Here is a 22,992-nt window from a genome sequence, read left to right on the forward strand (position 1 = left end):
CGAATTGGGCTAGAAGGATTGCTAGACCACCACCTGAGAAAAACAGCTGACAAAGAAGAATCGAACAACTCCGGCCTTGTCTAATTCTTCCTCAGGTTCTCAAAGCAACAACTGAGGGGCCGTTCTGGCGTGTCGCTGGACCCTTGGCTGGGCGGTGGAGACGCGGGAATTGGGGCTAGAGGGAGGAAAAAAAGTTCGAGAATGAATACCCGCGCGGTTGGCTACCTGAGCTTTGTATTGGGGCTGACATATCTGGCGTCTTTTCTTTGTTATTACGATTTACTGATTGCTGTGTAAGCAGCTGTAAATTCCGAGTCTCTTTTTATTTCAACTATCAAACAAATGCATGAGCCACAGTCGTATTTTGTGCGTACAATGGCTGGATGATGAGAGTCAAGACATAAAGTATTAAACCCTGGCCGCTGATCCAAAGCACCTTGCATACCTGCATCTGTAGCGCAGTCATCATCTTGCCAATTCGTACACGACCAAACTTGTTGTACAATCTATATAGCATCTCAATACACGTTAATTCCACATTCCATTCTCCTGTATTATCAATCACTCCCTCAATCCAGCCTCAATTCAGAAGCAATCTTGCCCTGAGTCCCCAAACTAACACGCAACAGCAGAGCGCTAGTGCCGCCATGGCTCCTCTCTCGGCTTACACATCATTACCTCGAACCGCGGGATTGCTGACAACAGGCACGCAGCGCAAGGGCTGGTGGATTGGTTCCTCTAATGCCATCATCCTGCAGCAAATCCCCGAGCCAGTATCATAAGATGGAAAAGCCGGCGCACCGAAGTCGCGGGTTTGGAGTTGTATTAGAAAGTGCTTAGTTTTGTTACATATATCTGGCCGAGGCCCCAGCGCCGAGCCAGCGTAAAGAGGGAAAAAGAAGAAAAAAAAGACGTTTCGTTTTCTCAACAAGTCTAGTCTGCTTCGTGCGCTTCAGTTTACTTTGCCTTCTTTTGATACTTCACAATACCTACTTTTGCCATTGAAGCGAATACCCAAGGCAAAGAAGACGACAAAACTCAAACAAACCATCACTGCGCCCAAAATTTCAGCCAGCTCAACTCCCCAGTCCTCACTGCAGATCGCCCGCTCCAAAACCGCGAACTATCTCCATCCAACTCCTCAACCGGGGGACTCTGCTCGGCATTTGCCCCTCCATTGAGTCTCGGCTTTGCCGCTACCGACTTGCCAGCGCCAGCTTCACAAGCTTTCAAATCAACCCAAGCGGCGCCAAAAAACTGGTTCAGCTCGGCGTGCTATAGCCGGCCCGACAAAGTCCAGCCAAGGGTCCAGTACTTGCCGCCCGGGCTTTCTCGCTGCAGTCGGCCGTGGAAGTCCGTCGAACAAAAAGTCACTCCATCCGTGCTACTACTGCGCGGGCTTGCGTCTCCGTTTCCCGAAGGACGCAGCATCGCAAATCGTCATATTCTTCCGAATCCGTCGTCCTCTTTTTCTGTCCCGTCATCATTTCTTTGGCACAATTCGAGCAACAGAAAAGAGCAAAAGTAGCCCAATCTCAGCAAGAGCAGCGCATATTTTGAACAACTTGTGATACCCAACATACAACAACACACAACTCGCCAATACCAGCAACAATGCCTTCCACCACCCTAGACCAGAGTCTCTTTGACTCAATCCCAGACTCCATCGAGGCTTTCCGTACGTGCCTCTGCCTCACTCTCCAAGCCGTCCCCTTGTCCTCCCCTCCCCTCTCGAGACGCAATGGCTGACCTTTGCCCCGCCAACTAACAGGTAGAGGCGAATTCCTCGTCGTGCTCGACGACCCCTCGCGCGAAAACGAAGCCGACCTCATCATCGCCGCCGAAGCCGTCACCACCGAGCAGATGGCCTGGATGGTGCGCCACTCGTCGGGCTACATCTGCGCGCCCATCACCCACGCCCGCGCCGACGCCCTCGGCCTGCCGCCCATGGTCCAGCGCAGCGAAGACCCGCGCGGCACCGCCTACACCGTCTCCGTCGACGCCGCCGACCCCTCCGTCACCACCGGCATCAGCGCCCACGACCGCGCCCTCGTCTGCCGCGTCCTCGCCGACCCGGCCTCTTCGGCGTCGAGCCTGCGCCGCCCCGGCCATGTCCTGCCGCTGCGCGCTGCTCCCGGCGGCGTGCGCGCCCGCAACGGCCATACCGAGGCGGCCACCGAGTTCTGTCGCCTGGCCGGCAAGGCAGAGGCCGGCGTCATCTGCGAGATTGTCGACGACGGCGAGGTCGTTCCCGGACGGGCGGTGCACAACAACCCCGGCATGCTGAGGGGCGAGGCGTGCATCGCTTTTGCGCGGAAATGGGGGCTCAAGGTCTGCACGATTGCTGACCTGGTGGCATACGTTGAGAAGACGGAGGGCAAGCTTCCGGTCAATGGATCAAATTGAGGAGGGCGCAAGGTTGGGAATGAAGATGAAACTGACAACGAAACAAATGAAAAAACAAAAAAGGGATTATTAATTATACAAGGAAAGAAGAAAATATCAAAAAGACGGATAATGCATAACGGGGGGGACTTTGTTCGACGGCGGATTAGGCTGGCTCAGCCGTCACACACAAACACAAACGCACAAACACAAGCACACACTCCTACTCCCATTCTATTTTACCTGTATTCCATGTATCCATGTATGCGTACCTTATGCATGTCTTGACGGTCATCTTTGGTCATCTACAATTAGAATTAGCCTTTTCTGCGGCGTTGTTTACATATCAATATACACATGTATAGCCTGTTCTGGATACCAAACCGAAATGAGAAAAGAGGATAGCAACTTCAAATCATGTCTATTGAGGTCAATTGGCTCATCTTGTTACCAAAACTTGTCATCATATATGCAGATGAATAAACGTTTCCCACCAAACTCCACTAAAATGCTAATGAGCTATACAGCCTATGATATGCAATCCAGATATAATAACACAAAAGAACTAGGCCATGAAGTCCTCCTCAATGTTACTCCGTCCACCGCCGCCACTCTTCTTGGTCTGGTTCAACCCCAATTTGAGTTCAGCAGCCTTCTCAAGCAGCTCATCTGTGCTGCTGGTGCTGCGGTCGGGCAGAGGCGCTGCCGTATTCGAACGTACTTGCACCTTGACTTCGCCTTGTACTCCATCAACCCTGATTGTCGACACCGTGGTGCCTCCTGGCGGCGGCCTCAGGTTAGGTTGCGGCGCCATGCTGACAAGCTCGCGGAAAAAGTTGTTTGCTGCTTCGCAGCCGTCCAGCAGCCATTTCAAACAAATAGTGACTCGCTCCTTGGCAAATGGATTGTGGTCGTCGTATGCGCAGCAGTTAAGTAGGGGAACAATGCCGTTGTACTTCATCATCTGCATTTGCACTTGTGCATTGCCAGGGCTGCTTTGTCCCGGTGGCGGCTGCAGAAGCGTTGCGATTATGGTGAAAATCTGGCCCTTGATGCCACTCCATGGGAACTTGTGAGCTGGTTCCTGCAAAGGCGGTGGCGGGGGCGAAGGAGGAGCATTCTCGTTTCCGGTAGAGTATGGCCGCTCAACCATTAGGTCGCTGTTGCTACCGTTTGCGTTGGAGGCGGTCTCGGCTGCTGGTGCACGCTTGGGCACTTCAACCATGGGTTTCTTTGGAACTGCCGCCTCAAGACTGCTGAGAACCGTAATGAGGTCGTATATAGCCTGCCACTCAATAAGATGAGGTCTCATATCTACCATCTCGGCCGCAGTTGTGAGAAATTCCAGGTACTGAGCCAGTCCGTCTTTTGCTCGCTCCATATCCCAGCTGTCAACAGGGAACTCGGATGGATCGCGGTTCTCCTCACGGATTTGGGCCTGCAGATGCATGAGAGCCGCACACTCGGGCACAATTCTGCTTCGGAAAAAGCTAAAGAAGAAGTGGACTAGCTTGAGGTCCTTGGTATGATCCTTGGGGTCCTGGATGGTGGTGCTAGTAGCACGAGCTCGAAGCATGTGATTGACCAAACGTAAAAGGACCGTCTGCGCTGGAGAAATAATATCCTTGGGGATCCTCAGAGAGTTCCAGGCATATGGCACCAGAGCACTGTGGTGGATAGCCTCGACAATTTGTGTTGTGACCTGGAAAATAAGACTCTGCTCATCCTTGTCCCATACTGCAATGAAGACGAGCAATTCACGGAGCAGGCTCTTTCCACAGTCCAATGCAAGGAACATTCTGCATCGCGATTTTTGTAGATTCTCTCCGACACGTGTCAATCCAGATCCCGCATGGTCAAGGATACAAGACTTGATAATCATGTGCAGTGCTTCAATCTGTTTAGGATCCAAGATGTTGGGCACTTCGGTCAAGAGTCCAGTCAGCGGCCCGTCGCCATAAGACTCATCGTCATCAACCTCTTCGTCGTCCATCATATCATCCATATAGTCGTGAGGATAGTCATGATCGTGGTGATGGTGGTGGTGGCAGTGATGGTGGTGATGGTCGTCCTCGTCATCGTGGTGGTGATGGTGGTGATGATCGCACTCCACTACTTCATCGCCACCCTCAGCGTGCTCGTGCTCGTGCTCGTGCTCGTGCTCGTGCTCATGTTCATGTTCATGCTCATGCTCATGCTCATGCTCATTATCGATTTCATGGACATGCCCATGCTCGTGGTCGTCATGGTGGTGGTGGTGATGGCACTCATGATCGTCTTCGTGGTGATGGTGATGACGGAGGTAGCATTCATGACACTCATGGCAGTGCTCATGGTCAGAGAGGTCTTCCTCTGCACCCTCTGGAGGTGGTGAGTGATCTGCTCGATAGGAATGGGCATAACGGTGGACCAAATTATTCCGGCAATGCTCCGTACGTGATTGTGCAAACTCCACAGACGGCATGCCCACGACCCAATCCTCATAATTGGGATCGCGCGCTCGAAGCCACCAAGTATCAATCTCACGAGATACACGGCCGTATAGCCGATCTTGCTCAAACTTGTCCGTCTCGTCCACATTCCAGACTGGAATCGTCTTCTCGTTACCCTCTTGCACGTCGACTGGCGAATCGGCAGGAACATCTGGAAGCCAATTCCAGGCCAATGGCCGGATTGGGGCTAGATTTCCCGGCGGCTTGTCTGCGTGGTTCTGGACATAGTCCTTGAGCAACTTCCTCGCTGTGTCGCACATCTTCGAGTTCCGATCAAGCCAGTGCTGAACTTGGTGCTTGGCCGCGTCGGGCCGAAACCCTGAACCGTCACTCATAATTTCTTCCGGTCCAGATAGCGCGCCGTCATCGTCAAACAAAACATCAAACCAAAACGACATCTTGTTGCGATCATGCTTGGCAGTCCAGTTGTGAACTTGCTGCAGTGAAGTCACAAGCAGCTTCTTATCTGTATGGAGTCAGAAATTCTTCTTCTACAACGTCCACGGATGATCCATCACATACATAATTCAGTAATATCAGTGAGCTTCACTCTCTGAGCCTCATCCAGAATCTCCCCGTCATAACCCTTACTTGTGACGTTGACACACAGGATGATGGTCTGGTAAACCATCTGGTCAAAATGCACTGCGGCACAGATGTCCTGGGGGACCTCGGGCTCAGCATTTACAAGAAGATTTCGAGCAATATGCATAAGCTTGATAAGCGTCCCCAGGTCTTCCTTGACAGAAACATGGTTGAGAACGATCAGGGCTGTGCTCTCCTGGGGGCTGACTCCCTTGTTTGGGTCATTCAACGCAGATAGCGGCCCCACGGACCGCGACGTTAGGCTTGGGATAGCAGCAGCAAAGATCCTTGTCAGCCATATCCAGATTGCTACATTGCGTGCCAGAGCCTCCCTGTCGACATCGGTTAGCTGTCAAAATAAGCTTCAGGCCTACACGTAGGCATATGATGTGGAAAAAGGCGGGTTCTACCTCGCTTTCCGAAGCGTATGAGTCTTTTCCAGCGTCTTTGAGATCATCGAGCTCACTCTGGCTGTGGTCTGAGGACCCATGGGAGGCGACTGGGTGAAATGGCCTTCTAAACACACGAGAGCGGCCGAAAAGCACCGCTCCTCGATGGTTTCATTCGACACCTCGCCGCCATTGTCCTGCGGCGGCGCAGCCACGACCTCCTGCCCAAGAATAGTGGTGTCGTTGATATCAACCGTTTCCGTCATCCTCATCTCGGCGGCCGTTGCTGAAGGTACACGCAGGTAAAAGCTTTAATGGCTTGAATATATCCAGCCTTGGCTGCAGGTTATGAAGGGCTGAAGGTTCCGCAAAAAAAAGTTGCCGGCTTGGTAAGCGAGCCCCGCTGTATCGGGGATAGAGCGTGAAGCGATAAGGCAGCGGACTTTGGGCGCTGTAACTTGCCAGTATTCGGCTCCGAGTATAACGGAAAAGCAAAAAGTCTCCGCGTCGGCCAGAGCAGTATTGCTTGTTATATATATCATGTTTTCATGAGATGTCTAAATCATCGGAAATATAGGCGTCCGCCTGTCACATGCGTCTCTGCAGGTACTTGCGCACTCTGACATAGGTGCCGCTTTACTTTGTACTCCTACATATAGATAGATGCGGAACCAATTTCTAGACTGCCGTGTGGCTGTTTCTCAAGCGACATGATATGGCTTTTTATCAACACACTTGAAAAATATAGATAAAATTCTCTAGATGCAGCTCTAGCTTTTTCCAGCACTGAGCTACAAGGATCCGATCCCTTGCTTCTTGTGATGGCGTGCTCTGCCCGTAGCATGCGAATCTGCTAATGGGATGAGAAAAGAAAAAAACGTGCCCCTCCAACCCTATCGATAGAGGGGTAGCTCTGTAGCGCAACCACGATTTTGTTGCTCCTACGATTCTGCCGTCTCGCTGAAGAAGAGGAATATCCCACCAGCTTCAAATCTCTGTATACAGCTCATTCCACACGTAAGTCAATCCAGCAGACAGATTGTTTGTTCAAGTTTAGCTATAGTGGCGTCAACTAACTCTCTGAGCGCCACGAAGCAGTCACAATGGCCGACCTCCCCACCTCTTTCGATCGTATGTCGCAAACCTCTTCCTGCTACTTCCGCTGTATCCAGCTTCACAACGACTATCAAGATGGTTCTAACGCTCAAATCTAGAGCCCATTCACATCGGTGTCATTGGCGGCACCGGCCTGGCCCAGCTCGAAGGCTACGAGCCCATTGCCGTCGTCAACCCCGTCACGCCTTGGGGCACTCCCGCCTCGCCCATCTCCATCCTCTCCCACAATGGCGTAAACGTGGCGTTCCTTGCCCGTCATGGAGTGCACCACCAGTTTGCGCCTCACGAGGTTCCTAACCGCGCCAACATTGCTGCTCTCCGCCATCTCGGTGTCCGATGCATCATCGCCTTCTCTGCCGTCGGCTCTCTCCAGGAGGAGATCAAGCCTATGGACTTTGTGGTCCCTGACCAGGTTATCGATCGCACAAAGGGTATCAGGCCGTTTACCTTCTTCGAGGGTGGTGTTGTCGGCCATGTTGGATTTGCGGACCCGTTTGACAACAAGCTGGCTCAGATTGTCAAGACTTGCGCGGCGCATATGGAGGGCGACGGCGTAGTGCTTCACGACAAGGGCACTCTCATCTGCATGGGTAAGTCTGCTCCTTTTGATGGCTGATAATAAAGAGTTTGTGTCGGCTAATTCTCTTCTTCAATACAGAGGGACCTCAGTTCTCAACCCGAGCCGAATCTCACATGTACCGCTCATGGGGTGGCTCCGTCATCAACATGTCTGCTCTCCCCGAGGCCAAGCTCGCTCGTGAGGCTGAGATTGCTTACCAGGTCATCTGCATGGCAACCGACTACGACTGCTGGCACTCATACGAGGATGTCAATGTCGACATGGTCCTGAAGTACATGCAGGCCAACAGCCAGAATGCCAAGAGACTGGTAGGAGGTGTTCTGGATCAGCTTATCAAGCTTGACCACAGCGACCTTGTTCTGGCCAAGCACTGGGAGGGCACTTCTTCCGGGGCTGTCAAGTTCATGACTAAGCCAGCCGGAAGAAACCCTGAGGCCATGAAGAAGATTGAGTACCTGTTCCCTGGCTTCTGGGAGAACTAATCTGGATTTGGAAGATAAACTTGGGGCGTTTGGTGGGTGAAAAATACGATGACAAACAAGTCAACGGTGCGGGCGGGCATACATCTAAAGTTCAACAACTGTTGCGACTGCATTTCTTTTTTAAATCATGCTGTTTTTATTGCTAATTTGCGCTTTTTCCTTTCAAAGAAGAACGAGAAATTTTTAGATGACAAGAATTTGGATTATAAATCTTCAACAGATACAGAATTTAGAATGCTCTAGAAAAGACACGGCAGCGGAATCTGAATGATGCCATCTATTTCTTGAACACGATGACAGTAGGTCTGTATTGACGGTTTTTTTTTTTTAAACTGAAACCACATACATGTTACTCTGGTTACAATGGTTTCCTTTCGGTGCTTAGCTCAGCCAGCAAGGAGCAACGAATCACGATACCATTTTCATCTGAACTTGAACAATTGTTCTAAATCAAGCAAGAATGGCACAATTTGCCGTCTTTCCTATTTGTGCAGAATCGCCTAAAAAAAGACATTGGCTGAGTAATATCTTGCATGCGGACTTCTTCATCAATCCAGTTCCTGACGGTGAACGACGTCAGACTCGTGAATCATATACCACAGCTGCAGCACAGCTAATGTAATACCATGCTCGTGTTCATCCATGGCTCAATGCTGCTCGTTCCGCTTTAATATGTTTAACTTTGTCACATTATTGTGCATAAAGCCAAGGCCCTTTCCCAAAGGCTGCAAGTGAACAAGTTGGGAAAAACCGCGGACGTAGGCGTTGGCACGAATAGAGCCACGCCTCAAAGCGGGCATTGATCTTCAAGGGGCCGGCCGTGTCTGCTCCGGCGCAGTGCTAGAGAGGAAAGAATGCATCCATTACGTGTGTAACCAACTTGTCGGAGCCGAGCATTGGAAATCTCCATGACGACAGTATTTCCCACACCGGAGCTTGAGAAATCGAATCTCGCCTGTCAACCGTCCGCTTTGGGAACATCTTTTTCTCAGCGCGGATTGACGGACTTTTACCCGTGCATGGGCAAAGAACCAGCAGCATTTCTTCATCGGGCAGGATCCACAAGAGCTGTCATTTTGTGACGGTGCTTTCTTTGTGCGGAACTGAACACGTCAAAGCAAGACTACTACAGTATGATCCTTTGTACTTTGTATATATCCTCAGTCATTGCGGCATGTTGTTGGCCGCCGCCCCCCATCGAATTAAGCGAAGCGTACTCGGTATACTCTATTAGTGCCCACGAAAGGTGGTCTACAGATGCTTGACCTCCATGTCACGTAGATGGACCGCTCATTTTAGGTGCTTGAGCTGTTATACAGAGTCGCAGTACTTGTATGGATTACTCCGAATGGGGGTTCATGCAATGTCGCCTAGCGCGCGAATACTATTTCCACTCCTCCACCTGTCACTTCCATGATGCTACCTCCCTGAATGATGCAGGAAACGTAACTAGCACGAAGGACGGATGAGAAAACTTGATGACGTGCCGTTGATCTGTGTGTCTCCGCTTCCTGAATGTTACTGGCCCTATGGCCCTGGCTGTTACTTGTGCCACGTTTTCCTACGCCTGTCGACGACGGAAAAGCTACATGTAGCTTTATATCCCGTGTGATAGTGGTAAGCCTGCAGATTGCAGGAAGCCAGATGTGCTGTGCAAGGAATCGTAAAAAGCAATGACTCGGGGCGAGAGCGGAATCTATGGTCCATTTACAAAGGCCTCTTTCTGGGGTTGTTAGAGACACTCTCTTGGGCTGGGGGGGTTGTGTGAATAGTACCCATACGTGTATGCAGATGCAGGTTCTAATAGTGTCCGTCAGCACGCCAAATAGCATGGCCCTGTCGGATTATGGCCGGCTTGCATACACTCCAGCCACGATGACAAGCAGGCTGCATGGGCGCCAATTTACAGAGGGCCGACATCTCAGCTACAGGACTAAACTAGATCGAGATTCGATTTCAAATTGACAAGGGAGTGTATTACTTAAGGATTTTCTTTTGACCTACTCTCTCAGTACGTGCGGTGTTGGGCACTTGACAAAAGAACACCCGAGGACGGGGAATACAAGTTATTCCCTCAATGACGGCCTACAGGGGTCATGAGGTAACCCATTCAGCCAAGTAATCTGTTGGCAGTGGCCTAAACATCAATCGAAGCTCACCAGGAGAAAATGAAAGAAATACACCAGTCTGGCAAACACTGAGTTTGGTGCTTTTAGTAGGGAGGAATGTTCGGTGATTTCCCTACTGCATGGCTCCCAATGGCATGTGGATACCGTTGGTATACTTGACCGTCAACCAAAGATTGAACAACAGATGGCTAGTCGAACATGTATCAACTAAGGTATTTCAAGAAGCTCGCCTAATAGACCGCACCGCTAGCTTCTCTCTAGCAGTTGTGCATAGAGCGACATCGGTGTTGCAGTGATGTGATAGGAGGAGCCTCGGAGGAGGCCGCTGCAGAATGTCCGTAATGCTTGAACAACTGGGCAGCCTGATTGCATTCTCATTTTTGGGCTTTACAGCCATAGGCGGCCTGATTCAGCAAGAACCCACGAAAACGCTGTGTTTGTCTAAATAGCTTTCAGTCATTCTTCACACTTCTGCCCTGCCTTTCGAATGTCTTTCGCGTTGGAGAAAAGTGCCACTGCTACCAGCGGCCAGGCATGACATGTCACAATTGTGACTGCACCGGGGTAGAGCGTAGCGACAGCGGCCCCAGTTGGTGACCCAAAATGGTGGATATGACACTTGAGCAATGGATTCCTTGTGCCAGGGGCTGAACGGACGGAACAGCGGCTGCATGGCGAGCTTCGTGGGCAATGCCCAAGAGGGGCGACAAGACAAATACGTCCCAACGGCAAGGTCCCTGCATATTATACTATGCCACCATTAACTTACCAGACAGTCTGTAAACTCGCACACATAGCGGCTTGTACCCATTTATGAGGTCTGGGTGATCAAAGGGAACTGGATTCATGTTAGTAGCGAGTAGCTAGTCCTCCGTCCTGCCCAGAGGGTATTTCCTGCCCTACGGCAATCTCGGGCTATCATTAGGTAGGCATGGGTCAAAAAGTCTAAGAATAGGGACTGTGCTGCGTTTCCATAAGAAACAAGCATGCATAAAAAACAAAATTGGGAAATAGGGGGCCGAATTGTGTGGGCGAAATGCTACCTATCTTGTGCCGAGTAGGTATGCGGGAACTCTCTCAGGAGGCAGCCATTGGTGGATGAAGAGATTTGCTCATATTTCATTTTACACAGCCATCGTCCAGCCGCATTCATACGCTTCGTACAGTAGCATATGTTGTCTTGTGCCCACAATGGGATCGATTGTGGGCACGAAGAGAGGCGCTAAGTCGAGGATGCCCGACCATCGCTTGACGAAGGAACATGGCCCTACAACTTTTGCCATCATATCCAGAGAGGAGAGCTTGCTCATAGCTTGCTAGACGAGGATGGCACCAGTCTAACAGTCCCAGGTACACCAGCTGGCAAAAGTCAAATTCAGCTGCCCCCTGGTTCAAGCAGAGTCACCAGCAAGGGGTCCGCGGATCGGGTCTTCCCGCACCCAATCACACTAAAGCTGGAGAGAGAGAGAGAAAGAAAGATTGGAAGGGGATTATAAAAAGTTCGCGGCAGGGTATCGAGGGCTAGATGAAAGAACCATTGGCGTTAGCGACGCTAGGATGATGGAGCCGGTGAGCCGCCCCTTTTGATTATTGTCCACCAATGTAGAAAGGGCGAACATGATTAACACCTCGGAGAGTTGGGGTAGCAACTTACTTTCCTCAGCTTGTTACTGCGAGCTTTAGCGCATTAGCTACTGCCAAGTTAACACGACTTCTACGTGTTGTACTCCGTGCTTGACGGATGTATCCTCGGTAATAAAACTTATCAAAGTATACCGCAGAAGAAGGGCAAAAGGACCAGCCACTAGCTCTCTTCCATACTTTGAATGGTGGGCTTGGCACACTAATAACATGTTACAAGTAAAACTGTATCAGCTATCTTCATATTTCTTGCATTCCTTCTCCCTACGTCGGTAGATAGATGTGACTACTCTACCACGCGTTATTTGGATGATGCTACAGCTTTATGACTTCAGAGGCTGGTTCCGAGACTAGTGGGTCCTGTTGAAGAGTATCTAGCCACAGGATGTTCTGATTGAGCCAATTTGGTGGGAAGATGGAATCGAGACACCATGGGGGAAACAGATCTCGTACAATTTGTAGGGACGTCTGGTCGTGATGTCGCACATACGAGTTACTGTGCACTAGCTAACCCGCACAGACGCACGAAGGGCAGCATACTCGTGCTTGGTATGGAGTACAGGGATATGGGAAAACCATTTCAGGCTCAGGTGGACCAAAACCCTTCAAGTGGGACTGTGTACCCACGGAGATGGGACTCGGCGGTCATGAGATACTACTATCATCAAAGTCAGTCAGCATACTTGGCCGTTTTGCCAGTTCTATCCCGCGTCCGACGAGAAGCCGAAATGACGAGTATTCTTTACTTGCCAACTCAACTGGATATATCCGTACGATCGTGCTGACAGGCGTGCCGTGGCATAGCTGATGTGGGTTCGAAGGAGCCCCTGGGCCATGGTCACGTAGCTAATGAGACGGCCTGGATTGTCTAGACCAAGGAGAGGATTTCGACGTGATGGCCAGGGAAAGGCCACGATGGAGAGAGCCATTTGCGGGATGAAGCTGAAAATCTCCACGGATTGGTGGCTGATGATGATGACGAGGATTCAACGTTGCTGGTATCGCCGGCCGCTAAGGAAGCACTAGCATTAGTACCTCCCGCCTGCACGTACTAGCCAGGCAAGTACGGACTACTGTATATACGGGCACACGTATTGCCATTCATCAGAGGCTCATAGGTAGGTAGTCATGGCCTGTCCGGGGTCTGCTCCTGCTCCTGCGTTGCTGTACGGACGAGTCGTGACAGCGCAAATCTTTCATGTGCTGTTCTATGTGCCGAACCAGCGGGCGCTGCGCCGCATATCAGTGGGGCCGTCCCGCCCTCCTACCGCTCTTGAAAAATCAGGTACGAAATGATTGATCCAAGGAAAAGCTGAAGAATGACTGCAGGAAACTGGGATAAACTGGGATACGCACTGGTTACTCCATGCGTTATAGAACTTGAAGCTAGTAACGTGGTGATGTTTACGGCTGGTAGTACCTGCTTTTTGAAGTCGTTGTAGTTGACGCTGCAGTATCACCGCAGGTAGTGGTAGTAGCTCCTTCCGATCTGCATTCTTATACTAAGACACTACGAAGGCAGGTACGAATATGCTCACTTCCCATAGCAATTGCCGTTTGGAGTACAACCAGACATTGCCATCTCAATTTCTATGGCCCTTTTCAAATTAAAATTTGACCTTGCCATAATCTATCTTGGCCTACAGTTGAGGGTTCTCACTGATCGGTGATCATCACATGTATGTCAGAATTGACCCCTGCTCGACGGGATTGCTCTTGCAGACGCCCGAACCAACGACGACGAGACACAGCGATGGGACACCACCACAAAGTTGGAGTGTCCAGTGAGATTGGCAAACACCACACCATCTCCGCCGTATCGTCGATTCAATGCTCATCGTATAGAGCAAATCGACAGTTTACCAAGATGCATGAGCCGGTTGCGGGCGACGCAAGTGCGTATGGGTTGCCATTCCAGGGGATGAAGACCAGATGATGACGGCAACTACCGGCCTCTTGAATCTATCACTATCCACTGACAAGTATGGATTACTATTCTGAATGTTGCTGATGGCCCCTACGCAACAAACCAAGATCTTTCTCCTTGGCTGGCTCTGGAGAACGTCAAGCGGCCAATTTCCATGAGTACAGAGGAGAAGCTGTTGTTTGACAGATTCATACTCGCCAGTTGTACTCCCCAATCTCGATCTGATGGCTCACTAGCACGGATACGGAGCCCTCTTGTTTGCGCTTCTCGAACCCCTCCCCTTTCTTTCTCTACGGAATGCAACTCCGTATTCTAGACTGCTAGCTGCATCTGCTAACGACCTTTCTAGCCCCGTGAATATCCGGGGGCATGCAGTCAGCCTCAGCACCAGGGCTTTCCACGACAGGCAATACTACTCCGAGTTTCCATTCTGGTGCTTTGCGGATACTCCGGCGCGGAGGTCCGAGAGCCAAGTCCCACTCTTCACCCGGGGCCGTTCGCCCCATTAAACGGATCAATTCTGTCTCGCAACATCTTTGTTGAGCATATCATACCAGTTGCCGTTGGTTGCTATGCCCCGGCACTGGTGGCAGTAAACGATGATATAGAGATTGTGCCGTGCTTTTGGACTGAATATTACGGGTCACATTCCTTTCTTGCAAGCATGGACCGGACAATGGTGATTTGATACTTGTCATTTGGGCTAACGTCCCATTGACGCCTGCAGACAAAAGAGGGATAACGCCATCACTCAGCTCGACGCTTGTGAGTGTACTTGCCCCTACCAGGCGAGGGTGCGAAGCACGTTCAAATGCCTCATCTGCTGGCTTTGCGAGCCGTACGCTGGAGGCTTTCCAGGAATGCATCTCCTCATACTAATAACACACAGACTCCCATCATCTCATGAATCTCATTTCCCGTGTCATCATAACCCTAAGCAGCATAGTCAATGCCGGCATGATGCGTATCACTCTCGAGATTTTATCTACGCTGTGGGCATGAAAATGGTTGTTCTATTTCGATGTAACCCATCAGTCAGAAACAACCAATACCGCAATCAACAGCCATGATCGTTGGTGGTTTGAGATTTTTGTGTTGTGTTGGCTGATAGTGCAAATTAAGGGACAGGACAGAGGGCCACCACAAAGCACTATTGCCAGCGGTGGGCGCATGTTTCCGCGGTAGCCTTCCTTATCTTTGTGCTACATGCGACGCAGCAGCTCACTCGAAGGAATGTTTCCGCATCTCCGTGCACGGGGGCGCAGAGCACGACCGGGGAATGCACAACTCAGCACCGAAACCCCGGCTGCAGGGAATATGCTATGAGCGACGGCCCCGCAGGTTGAGAGCACAAAAAAAACAAGGAATTCTATAAGAATAGGCACACGGGCCTATTATTACGCATATCGTGGTTGTACTAGTGAGTTATCGAACCCAACCTTTGTCCCGTCTCTGCTACGTCCACTGCTTCTATTGTGCCTGCTGCCTTCGCTACGTCTACTGCTACTTTACACTTGCAGCTTTTCTTGCCTTCCTACACAGTACAATTGTTTTATTAGAGTAATGTTTCTTACCTATTTGTGTGTGCAATCTCATTTGGCGATTCCTACTTTTTCCTTTGTTTCCCCTGCCCCGCATTTCGAAAGAGGGCGGGCATCCAAGCACTCTAGAGCCAACGACAGAATTACCAATCTATTTATGACGAGACTGGACTTATAATCGAGGTTTTCAGCAAAGCAAATAGCGCCGATTGCTACATCATTACTACCCCATGGCTACGCAAGCGCTATTACCACAATGCAGGGGCCGTGGGGGGAGCTGAGCCAAATGCGAGCCAAATGCGAGCCGAAAGCCACGCTGATATGCCTATTCGCTTGCAAGGGTAAGCCAGTCCTAGAGCCTAGGATAGGATGCTACTGATATGGCGGCCGTACCGGAAAGTTTGCTAGTTTTCCAAGTCATGGCTGACACAATTACAGATTTCCCGGTTTGTGAGAAAGGCACAGTTGCTGTGCCTGATTGCTTGCTCGCCAAACGCCGAGAACGAAATAATACTGCTTCTTGGGCATCGAGATCGCCGTGGGTAGTCGTCAAGTTGTCATCTTTTCTCTCTATTTGCATCCAATGCATGATTGAGGGCTTTTTACTAGCCAGCCTACGACATCTGTTGGCTTGTGATGCTGCAGCAATTCAGGCGAATGCTGGATTTGCAGCTCTCCATTGCTCCACTAGAGCTACAGCCTTGCGATTGTGGCCTGTTTTTCGCGTATACGAGGCAAGTATGCATGAAAACGACAGCAGGGCAGTCTGTGTTGGAAAGAAATGACAAATATGTGCAGTTGTTGATCATCCACTGCCTTCAAGCCGTCTCCGCCACCGCAAACTCATGCACCTCAAGCCCAAATGGTGATTCGGATCCGACACGAGACGGCCGAAGACGATAAGAATAAGCCACGATCTAGAAGGGTTGAAAGATTGAAAGATTGAGATTTTTTTTTATATAATTATTGGCCTCTATCTATAGCAAACTACAAACTACCAATCCCCCGCATGAACTGTCAAAATCTCAATGCCCGTGTGGAAAATGCGACGAAGAGATCGCTTCTAACCCACCTACCGAGGGCTGGTTCAGAAAGATTCCTAGACGGGGAGCAATGCTGTATCCAACTACATATGCCCAGCAGTTGCAATGGCGTCGCGAAGCAAAGACACGTGGTGGCGCAACAATGGGATTCTGAAATGCCCTCTCACTTGCCGTTCAAGAAATTCCCCGGGCTTGGAAGAGCTCGGGTCATATGTAGCCATTGCGATTGCATGTATGCGCTGGCATGCTTGTGGGAGGGCAGGCATTCAAAATCCCACACTCCCGAGCGCAAGAGCTTGACGCAAGTAACTCGGACACAGCTCCGACGATGCCTTCTTTTCTCTTCTCTTTGGCATTACAGGGGCCAGCATCGCAGCGATGGAGTGAACAACCGACAGAGCAGTCTCCATTCTGCTGCAGCATGTTGGACACCCCCCTTGCAATGCTGTCCTGATAGCATCAAATGCTGCCCCTCCATTCCAGCTCCGTGATGGAGGCCGTTCTGACAGGGGGTGGCACCCCTCTCTAACTGCTTAACAGCGGACTAATGTAAGGCCAAACCTCATCTGGTCATACCCCGGCCGCAAGTCTAGGTTCGCCTCACATCGTCAGTCGGACATGAATAGTCTCATGCTGCTCTCTGGCTGGCTATAGGCAACGGGGCGGCACGTCAGGTAGTCCCACGCACCAGTTGCGGTAACATCAAGTTGTCACATTTTCGGGATATCCCAGGCGAAAACTTCGCTTATTAGCCTCCTCTTTTAGTCAAGTCCCGCAGCTGGATGCATACGGAGGCCTAACAGGCTGGCGGTTAGATGTCAAGCGCAAATATGCAGAGTGCGGCGAGTAGAGCCAACTCTGGCTGCAGAGCTTATCATTGCTCTGTCTTTGCTTTTCCGCGCGGCGAAATGGGATGCAAACTGCCCAAAGCTTGACTTAAAATGCAGAGCTGGGTCTTGTGAGTGCTCTTCCTCCCTTATTGGTACCTATTCTTTTTTTTTTCTCCGCCTCCATCTCTGTTGCCTTCTCCTATTCACCACTGCATAACAGTGAATCAGAGCAGCAGTATCATACTATAAAGCCGCATCCCCCTGCCCACGGCTCAGCATATAATCTCGCACATACTCTGGAATAAACACTTGAACTCAAGAGCAGACGGCATCTGCAGCGAGAAATCCGCCATATTATTGTATTGTTGCCCTTCGATTATCAAGTTTGACCCCATTGAGCACGCGCACAAGTATGTCTTTTCAACATCAGACTCCCAGTCATGGCGATGTAATAGACATTGGCGGAAGCCGACTGCATGAGGACGTCGGAGAGAGACTTTCCAGGGTCCTCACGGCCGTCTATGGCCCTAGTGCGAAGCCGACTCTTCCAGATGAGCTCCTGTATACCGACGTTGGACTGCCCATTTGGAATGAAATCATCTTCACACCCGAGTTCTATCAAACTCATGATGAGATTGCGCTCTTTGATGCTCACGGAAGCGACATCATCAAGCGACTTCAGCCTGGCGTGACCATGATTGATCTTGGAGTCGGGTAAGTTTGAGCAGAGTCAAAAACGTTTGAGCCAGTCAGGCAAACCGTCTAATCATCTTCCGATAACCTAGAGACACTCGCAAGGTAGAACATTTGCTCTCATCTTTTGAGGAGGCGCAGCTTGAAGCGACGTATCTGGCTCTAGATATCTCCAAAACATCGTTGGAGCACAGCGTGGGCTACCTTCTTGACAAACATTCCGCAGCGGATGCCAAGGTGACTTGTGCAGGGCTGTGGGGAACATTCCAAGATGGCATGTCCTATGTGAAAGGTATTCAGGGCCAGAGACTCTTCCTCTCTCTGGGCTCTGTCCTTTGCAACGACCCTTGGGCGGAGGCCTTGAACCATCTCAGGTACTGGGCCGAGGCTCTCCGGCCAGGAGATCTCCTCCTAGTAGGCATGGATGCTCACCTACTGCCCAAGGATGAGGATAAAATTTGGAAAGCCTATCACTCTCGGGATGACCTGTATCGCCAATTCTTCCTGAATGGCTTCAATCAGGTGAACAAGGCAATTGGCGAAGAGTGGTTTCAAGAAGAAGATTGGGAATTCATGGCGCAGCTCGAGGAGCAGCCAACGACTCGCCATCGATTCTTCTTTCGAGCTAAAAAGGATGTCACCATCCATAAGCTTAACCGGACACTCAAAGAGGGTGAGGAGCTTGACTGGTTCGACTCTCATAAGTATGGAGAGGAGAGCGTACGACTCATGTGCCATAAGGCGGGACTGAGTGTGATAAATGTCATGCAAGCACCCGGCTCTGAGTTTAGTAAGTCCTTCTTGTACTATCTATCCTCTGCAAGCTCTTTCAGTTGCTGGTCACAGACTGTGACAAACTCTTTTTTTGCTAACCCCTCGTTCTGTAGGGCAATATCTACTCAAAGCGAAAGAGGAGCAGGATCAGAGAGAGGATGGAGATAGTGCCATATCCGGGTTGGTATAACCGAATAATAGCTCGCTGTTTTGTTCCCTTGCTTAGACTCTCAGGCGGCAGATGGAAAAGTAATGGGTATTTGGGTTGAATTGGAGACTGAAGTAGCTGCCAATTTTTCATAGACCAGATGGGGGAAAATGATAGAGCGTGTCTTGGGCCTCAAGTTAGGCATAGAATCTCTTGTTCCTTCTCTTGCACGCGTTGAATTAGGTGTTCCCACCATGGATATCTGTTGGCGATATCGTCATCAAGCGATTCAAGATCAACGACAATGCTCGGCTCATCATCAATCCACGTCCATATGCGTTGTAACGTTTCATATAGTGGAGGTACGCTCTGCAGGATGCCCTTGTTAGTATTTGTAGAAGCCGGCGTGTTGTAAATGTGTGCGGGACATGGGATTCTTACGCTTCTTACTGGGGCGCTGGTGACGCTGTCAAACCACTTTTGGGCAACGCCGGCATGTTCACCGACAGTGGCAAGCATACCCAGGAGAAAGACTGGGAAGAGAGGTGCCTGGGCGGTGAATTGATAGCCAGAGGTTGGCATAATGCTTATGCATTTGGCGAGATAACTCAGATTTGCAACCACGTCTGGATGGTCTCGAGGTAGTCTATATAAGCGCCATTGTTAGAACTGCAAATTATGATACTCTGCCCTCTTTTTTTAAACAGTCATTTTGCTCACCTTAAGGCGCGACATTGTAAGTAAATGACGGCTGTAATTCTCCAGGCTTCTGCGGTGACCTCGGTCATCTCAGTGGTGTTGCTGACCATGTACTTTTCTGGAGCGGCGCGGACCCATTCAATCGCCTGAGATTGGACCTGGGCAACCTCGAAAGGGTTTGAATAGGGTGTGTTACTCCACTGCCTCATATCCAACAACTCAGAGAGTATATACCGAATGGTAATGGGGACAACGGGGGATTCAGGGCATTGGTTCAGTCGCGCCGAGCAGAATGTAATCTGGCTCATGCAGTGGAGCAGTTTCTTGGAGAAGCCGCAGCCGCCGTGGATCTCATACATGTCTCGATTGTTGCCGTAAAGAAGCCAGCCGAAGCGGTTGGCTTCCTTGACGGGGTCAAAGGTGTTTGGTGAGGCAAGAGGTGTCATGAGCTGTGAGAGGATGAGGGCTCTGCCTACAATGACGGACTGGGAGTTGCGGAGGGAAGAGAGTTGGATGTTGTCTTTGGACCAGAATCGTGACCCTTCGTCGATGGATTCAAGAAAGTGCTCGCATAGCTCGGTTCCTTTCAGCCATCTGGGGACTTCTGGCCACTTGCAACGGCGTTCAGTGAGGACAATCTGAAAGTAGAAACGGTTTTATTAGATACACTCTCTCAAATGCAGGTTGGCCTTTTGCGGAATATCAAGTGCTATAAGAGAGGAGATGACTTACATCATGCATCGACATGATGCATAGAATGGTAATCAGCTCACTTGCTTCGTCGACACTGAGGTCTGTCCTTTCGAGAAGCTGGCTCAGGCGAGCCTCAGCCTGGCGATAGCGAAGATTGATCCGCCTACCTACTTTCTCCAACGGCTGGTAATCGTATACGTATACGCCGGCCAGACTCTGTATCGCGCTTAGCACGCCCTCGCTTCCCTCCATGCAAGCAAAGTCTGTGAGCCACAGGTTGGTCTGCTTTAAGATACTCCGGCCAGGACACCAATTCTTGGTATCTACAATTATTATATGTTAGAAAGTGTGATGAAGTGGGTAACAGAAGCATGAGGGAATAAAAGAAATGTGAGAAGAGTAGGAATTGATATGACAAGGAAAGTTTGACGTACAAAAGTCGAAAAAGCGCCTATCCATGTCGTCCATTTGGGAAACGAAACCGAAATGCGACGGGACCTTAGGGACGGTATATCCCGCAATTTGACGCAATATCTTTTGTTGATCCCACGAGCGGGCATAAGGACTCGAGCTGGAAGGACTCAAGTTTGATGTGCTGCTGCTTGGGAGTGAAGGCGACCGACTATATCTCCCCCCGCTGTTCTGAGTACAATTGTTCTGACGTGCTTTCGGGAGATGCTTGAGTGTAGGGATAGTTTGTAGCAACCAGCGTTGAGGATGACCGACTCAATTGCCTGACATGCTCATTTTGAATGTCATCATCTTCGCCGTACTGCGTGGCGGCGGATTTGGAAGATGGGCGACTGTACTGCTCATCACGCTTGGGCCAATTGAATTTGATATACGAATTGACCGTACCGTCTGTGGGACGACTGAACCGCAGTGACGGTAGCTTTCCGAAAGTATCCAAGCAGTCCTTGAATGGGCTGACAAATCCATGTCGCGGCTTACGACTGCTATGCTGCTCGCCTTCAGCTGACGATGGCGAGGCTTGCTCGGCAGCTGGGGAAGCAAATTCCTCGGCCAAAGCCTCCGCCAAGTCTCCCAGTAACTGGGATTGTAATTCAGGGAAATCGCCATGGCTGATTAGCGAGTCCTCATAATATACTGGGGAGAGGGTGGACTCTGTAAGCGGCGATGCTAAACCAATTGTTAGTACTACTATTGCGACTTGTTTTGGCATCTTTAGCGGCTGTCTCCCTGCTTGGAGCTTAGAGGGGGTGGATGAAGAAGAAAAAAGCATCCAAGGAATTGAGAGGAAAAGGAGGCAACAGTCGTACGACTAGGCAGGGGGTGAGTTACAAGAGAGTAAAGATAGGTTGTTGTTTACCCTTTAATACGAAAAAAAAAAAGGATCATCCTGTTCTCTCAAATGAAGAGCCACGTGAGAGGGTAGTGCTCAGCCTCAGTGACGGGGTGGGAAAACAAAGAGAGGGGTGTGGTGTGTGACGCAGGATGAGTGGTGCAATATGTCGGAGAAAAGATATAAGACAGAATGCTAGGGGCAGTGAGCGAAATGGATAGGAAAGGCTCTTATCTAGTGAGATGGACGACCAATCTCCAAATAGATATGTATGTATGTATGTATGCAGGCGGACAGTTTTCGGTGAGCTTCCATTGGCTTGCTGTTGACTTACATGCATCAATATCTTGAGACACCACTATAGTCGCTATTGGTGTTATCGCATCCATCTCCATCGGTTCGTAAGTTGCCTCGGACAATGCCTCGGAAGCCATGTCAAAAGACAGCTCTGAAGATACTTCAGAAGACGGCTCGGGCGAGTATTCGGGGGACATTTCAGTCGAGCTTAATGTCGAGATTTGCGAAGATGCAGATTCGGTTGAGACTGGAGAAGAGGCTGTCGCCGGTTCTGCATCAACCACAGGCTCAGCCTCTTCAGTCTGGGGCGTGCCAGATTCGGAAGTAGATGCATTTTCACGGCCACGTTTACGGCGGCCACCACGACTACCACGACCACCACGACTTCCGCGACCACCGCGACGGCCGCGGCCACGGCCACGTCGAAGCTCACGTTCAGGTTCGGGTTCGGGTTCAGGCTGAGGATCGACTTCAAGCTCGGGTTCACGCTCACGCACACGCACACGCTTCGGGCGGGTGGTGGACAGAACGTTTACCCACTCAAGAGGCATGTTCACCGTGTCTCTGCCTCTAGGAGGAGCCACAACGCTGGGAAACGGCGCGGGCTTGATGAACCGCAGCTGAGGGCCAGGCTGAGGAGGCCCGGCTGGCTGCGGGTGTGGCGCCAGCTTGAGGCGCTTGGCTGGGCGTTCCTGGCTCTGAGAGTCACTCATTGGCACCGAGTCAGGCACTTGGACAGCGCTCAATGACGAGTGACGTGAATACGCACACACAGCAGGCCAGGGGAGAGCCGGTGTGGGTGCCACAGAGCTTAGACGAGCCTTTTGCTGGTGGGACCTGACAGGCGTGGACCATGCACAATCAAGGACAATGTAATGCAGCGGCGGGAATACGTAGCACGACGATGCTCACTGTGTCGGTCCTTGCTGCACTTTCTGCCGGATCAGACCAAGTGTGAAGCAGGCTGCAGCGGGCAGTTGTAGCAACAGGGCTGTTGAGTCGGAGAACCAGCCTCAAGCCGAACTCGACTCGCTCTGTTGCCGCAATTGGCTTTTCAAAAAGAAGATTGAGTAGGAATGTGTGAATGTGTATATTGTGTGTAGGGATGCGGCGGGGGAGCGAACTGTGGAAAGGGGGGGTGTCCCTCGGGTGCAAGTCCCCAAAGCTCAGACCTTCAATTGCAATTGACCAACTGAAGAACCGAAAACTCGGGTCAGTGAAGCGTGAGAGACGATCTGAAGACCA

The 22,992-nt window shown here is 50.7% G+C and overlaps 9 protein-coding genes across 9 annotated transcripts; 6 read left to right on the forward strand and 3 right to left on the reverse strand.

Moving 5' to 3' along the window:
* Positions 1-837: 837 nt before the first annotated feature.
* TrAtP1_008660 (uncharacterized protein) lies at positions 838-4,555 on the forward strand. Its single transcript, XM_014086921.2, has 2 exons — positions 838-1,678; positions 1,772-4,555. The coding sequence occupies exons 1-2, from the start codon at positions 1,615-1,617 to the stop codon at positions 2,404-2,406; spliced, it is 699 nt and encodes a 232-aa protein (XP_013942396.1). The 5' UTR covers positions 838-1,614; the 3' UTR covers positions 2,407-4,555.
* On the reverse strand, positions 2,951-6,208 carry TrAtP1_008661 (uncharacterized protein; the record flags this gene model as incomplete). Its single annotated transcript, XM_066113999.1, has 3 exons — positions 5,873-6,208; positions 5,400-5,794; positions 2,951-5,343 (listed from the first exon to the last, which is right to left on the reverse strand). Exons 1-3 carry the CDS (start codon positions 6,121-6,123, stop codon positions 2,951-2,953), a joined length of 3,039 nt encoding a protein of 1,012 aa, XP_065970091.1. The 5' UTR covers positions 6,124-6,208.
* Positions 6,209-6,443: 235 nt separating this feature from the next.
* Positions 6,444-8,029, forward strand: TrAtP1_008662 (uncharacterized protein; the record flags this gene model as incomplete). The annotated part of the gene is made up of 5 exons (XM_014086922.2): positions 6,444-6,457; positions 6,837-6,868; positions 6,950-6,982; positions 7,066-7,557; positions 7,626-8,029. 5 exons carry the CDS (start codon positions 6,444-6,446, stop codon positions 8,027-8,029), a joined length of 975 nt encoding a protein of 324 aa, XP_013942397.2.
* A 5,637-nt stretch (positions 8,030-13,666) lies between these two features.
* TrAtP1_008663 (uncharacterized protein) lies at positions 13,667-14,728 on the forward strand (the record flags this gene model as incomplete). Its single annotated transcript, XM_066114000.1, has 4 exons — positions 13,667-13,698; positions 14,076-14,186; positions 14,454-14,491; positions 14,616-14,728. 4 exons carry the CDS (start codon positions 13,667-13,669, stop codon positions 14,726-14,728), a joined length of 294 nt encoding a protein of 97 aa, XP_065970092.1.
* A 795-nt stretch (positions 14,729-15,523) lies between these two features.
* Positions 15,524-16,052, forward strand: TrAtP1_008664 (uncharacterized protein; the record flags this gene model as incomplete). The annotated part of the gene is made up of 2 exons (XM_066114001.1): positions 15,524-15,608; positions 15,706-16,052. 2 exons carry the CDS (start codon positions 15,524-15,526, stop codon positions 16,050-16,052), a joined length of 432 nt encoding a protein of 143 aa, XP_065970093.1.
* A 1,500-nt stretch (positions 16,053-17,552) lies between these two features.
* On the forward strand, positions 17,553-17,858 carry TrAtP1_008665 (uncharacterized protein; the record flags this gene model as incomplete). The annotated part of the gene is made up of 1 exon (XM_066114002.1): positions 17,553-17,858. One exon carries the CDS (start codon positions 17,553-17,555, stop codon positions 17,856-17,858), a length of 306 nt encoding a protein of 101 aa, XP_065970094.1.
* A 251-nt stretch (positions 17,859-18,109) lies between these two features.
* Positions 18,110-18,775, forward strand: TrAtP1_008666 (uncharacterized protein; the record flags this gene model as incomplete). The annotated part of the gene is made up of 1 exon (XM_066114003.1): positions 18,110-18,775. One exon carries the CDS (start codon positions 18,110-18,112, stop codon positions 18,773-18,775), a length of 666 nt encoding a protein of 221 aa, XP_065970095.1.
* A 172-nt stretch (positions 18,776-18,947) lies between these two features.
* TrAtP1_008667 (uncharacterized protein) lies at positions 18,948-20,615 on the reverse strand (the record flags this gene model as incomplete). The annotated part of the gene is made up of 5 exons (XM_014086925.3): positions 18,948-19,124; positions 19,197-19,401; positions 19,476-20,092; positions 20,187-20,470; positions 20,582-20,615. The coding sequence occupies 5 exons, from the start codon at positions 20,613-20,615 to the stop codon at positions 18,948-18,950; spliced, it is 1,317 nt and encodes a 438-aa protein (XP_013942400.2).
* Positions 20,616-20,769: 154 nt separating this feature from the next.
* Positions 20,770-22,460, reverse strand: TrAtP1_008668 (uncharacterized protein; the record flags this gene model as incomplete). Its single annotated transcript, XM_066114004.1, has 2 exons — positions 20,770-21,287; positions 21,785-22,460. 2 exons carry the CDS (start codon positions 22,458-22,460, stop codon positions 20,770-20,772), a joined length of 1,194 nt encoding a protein of 397 aa, XP_065970096.1.
* Between the last annotated feature and the right edge of the window lie 532 nt (positions 22,461-22,992).

Source organism: Trichoderma atroviride, chromosome 4 (assembly GCF_020647795.1).
Source record: "Trichoderma atroviride chromosome 4, complete sequence".
In the NCBI taxonomy this organism is placed as follows: domain Eukaryota; kingdom Fungi; phylum Ascomycota; class Sordariomycetes; order Hypocreales; family Hypocreaceae; genus Trichoderma; species Trichoderma atroviride.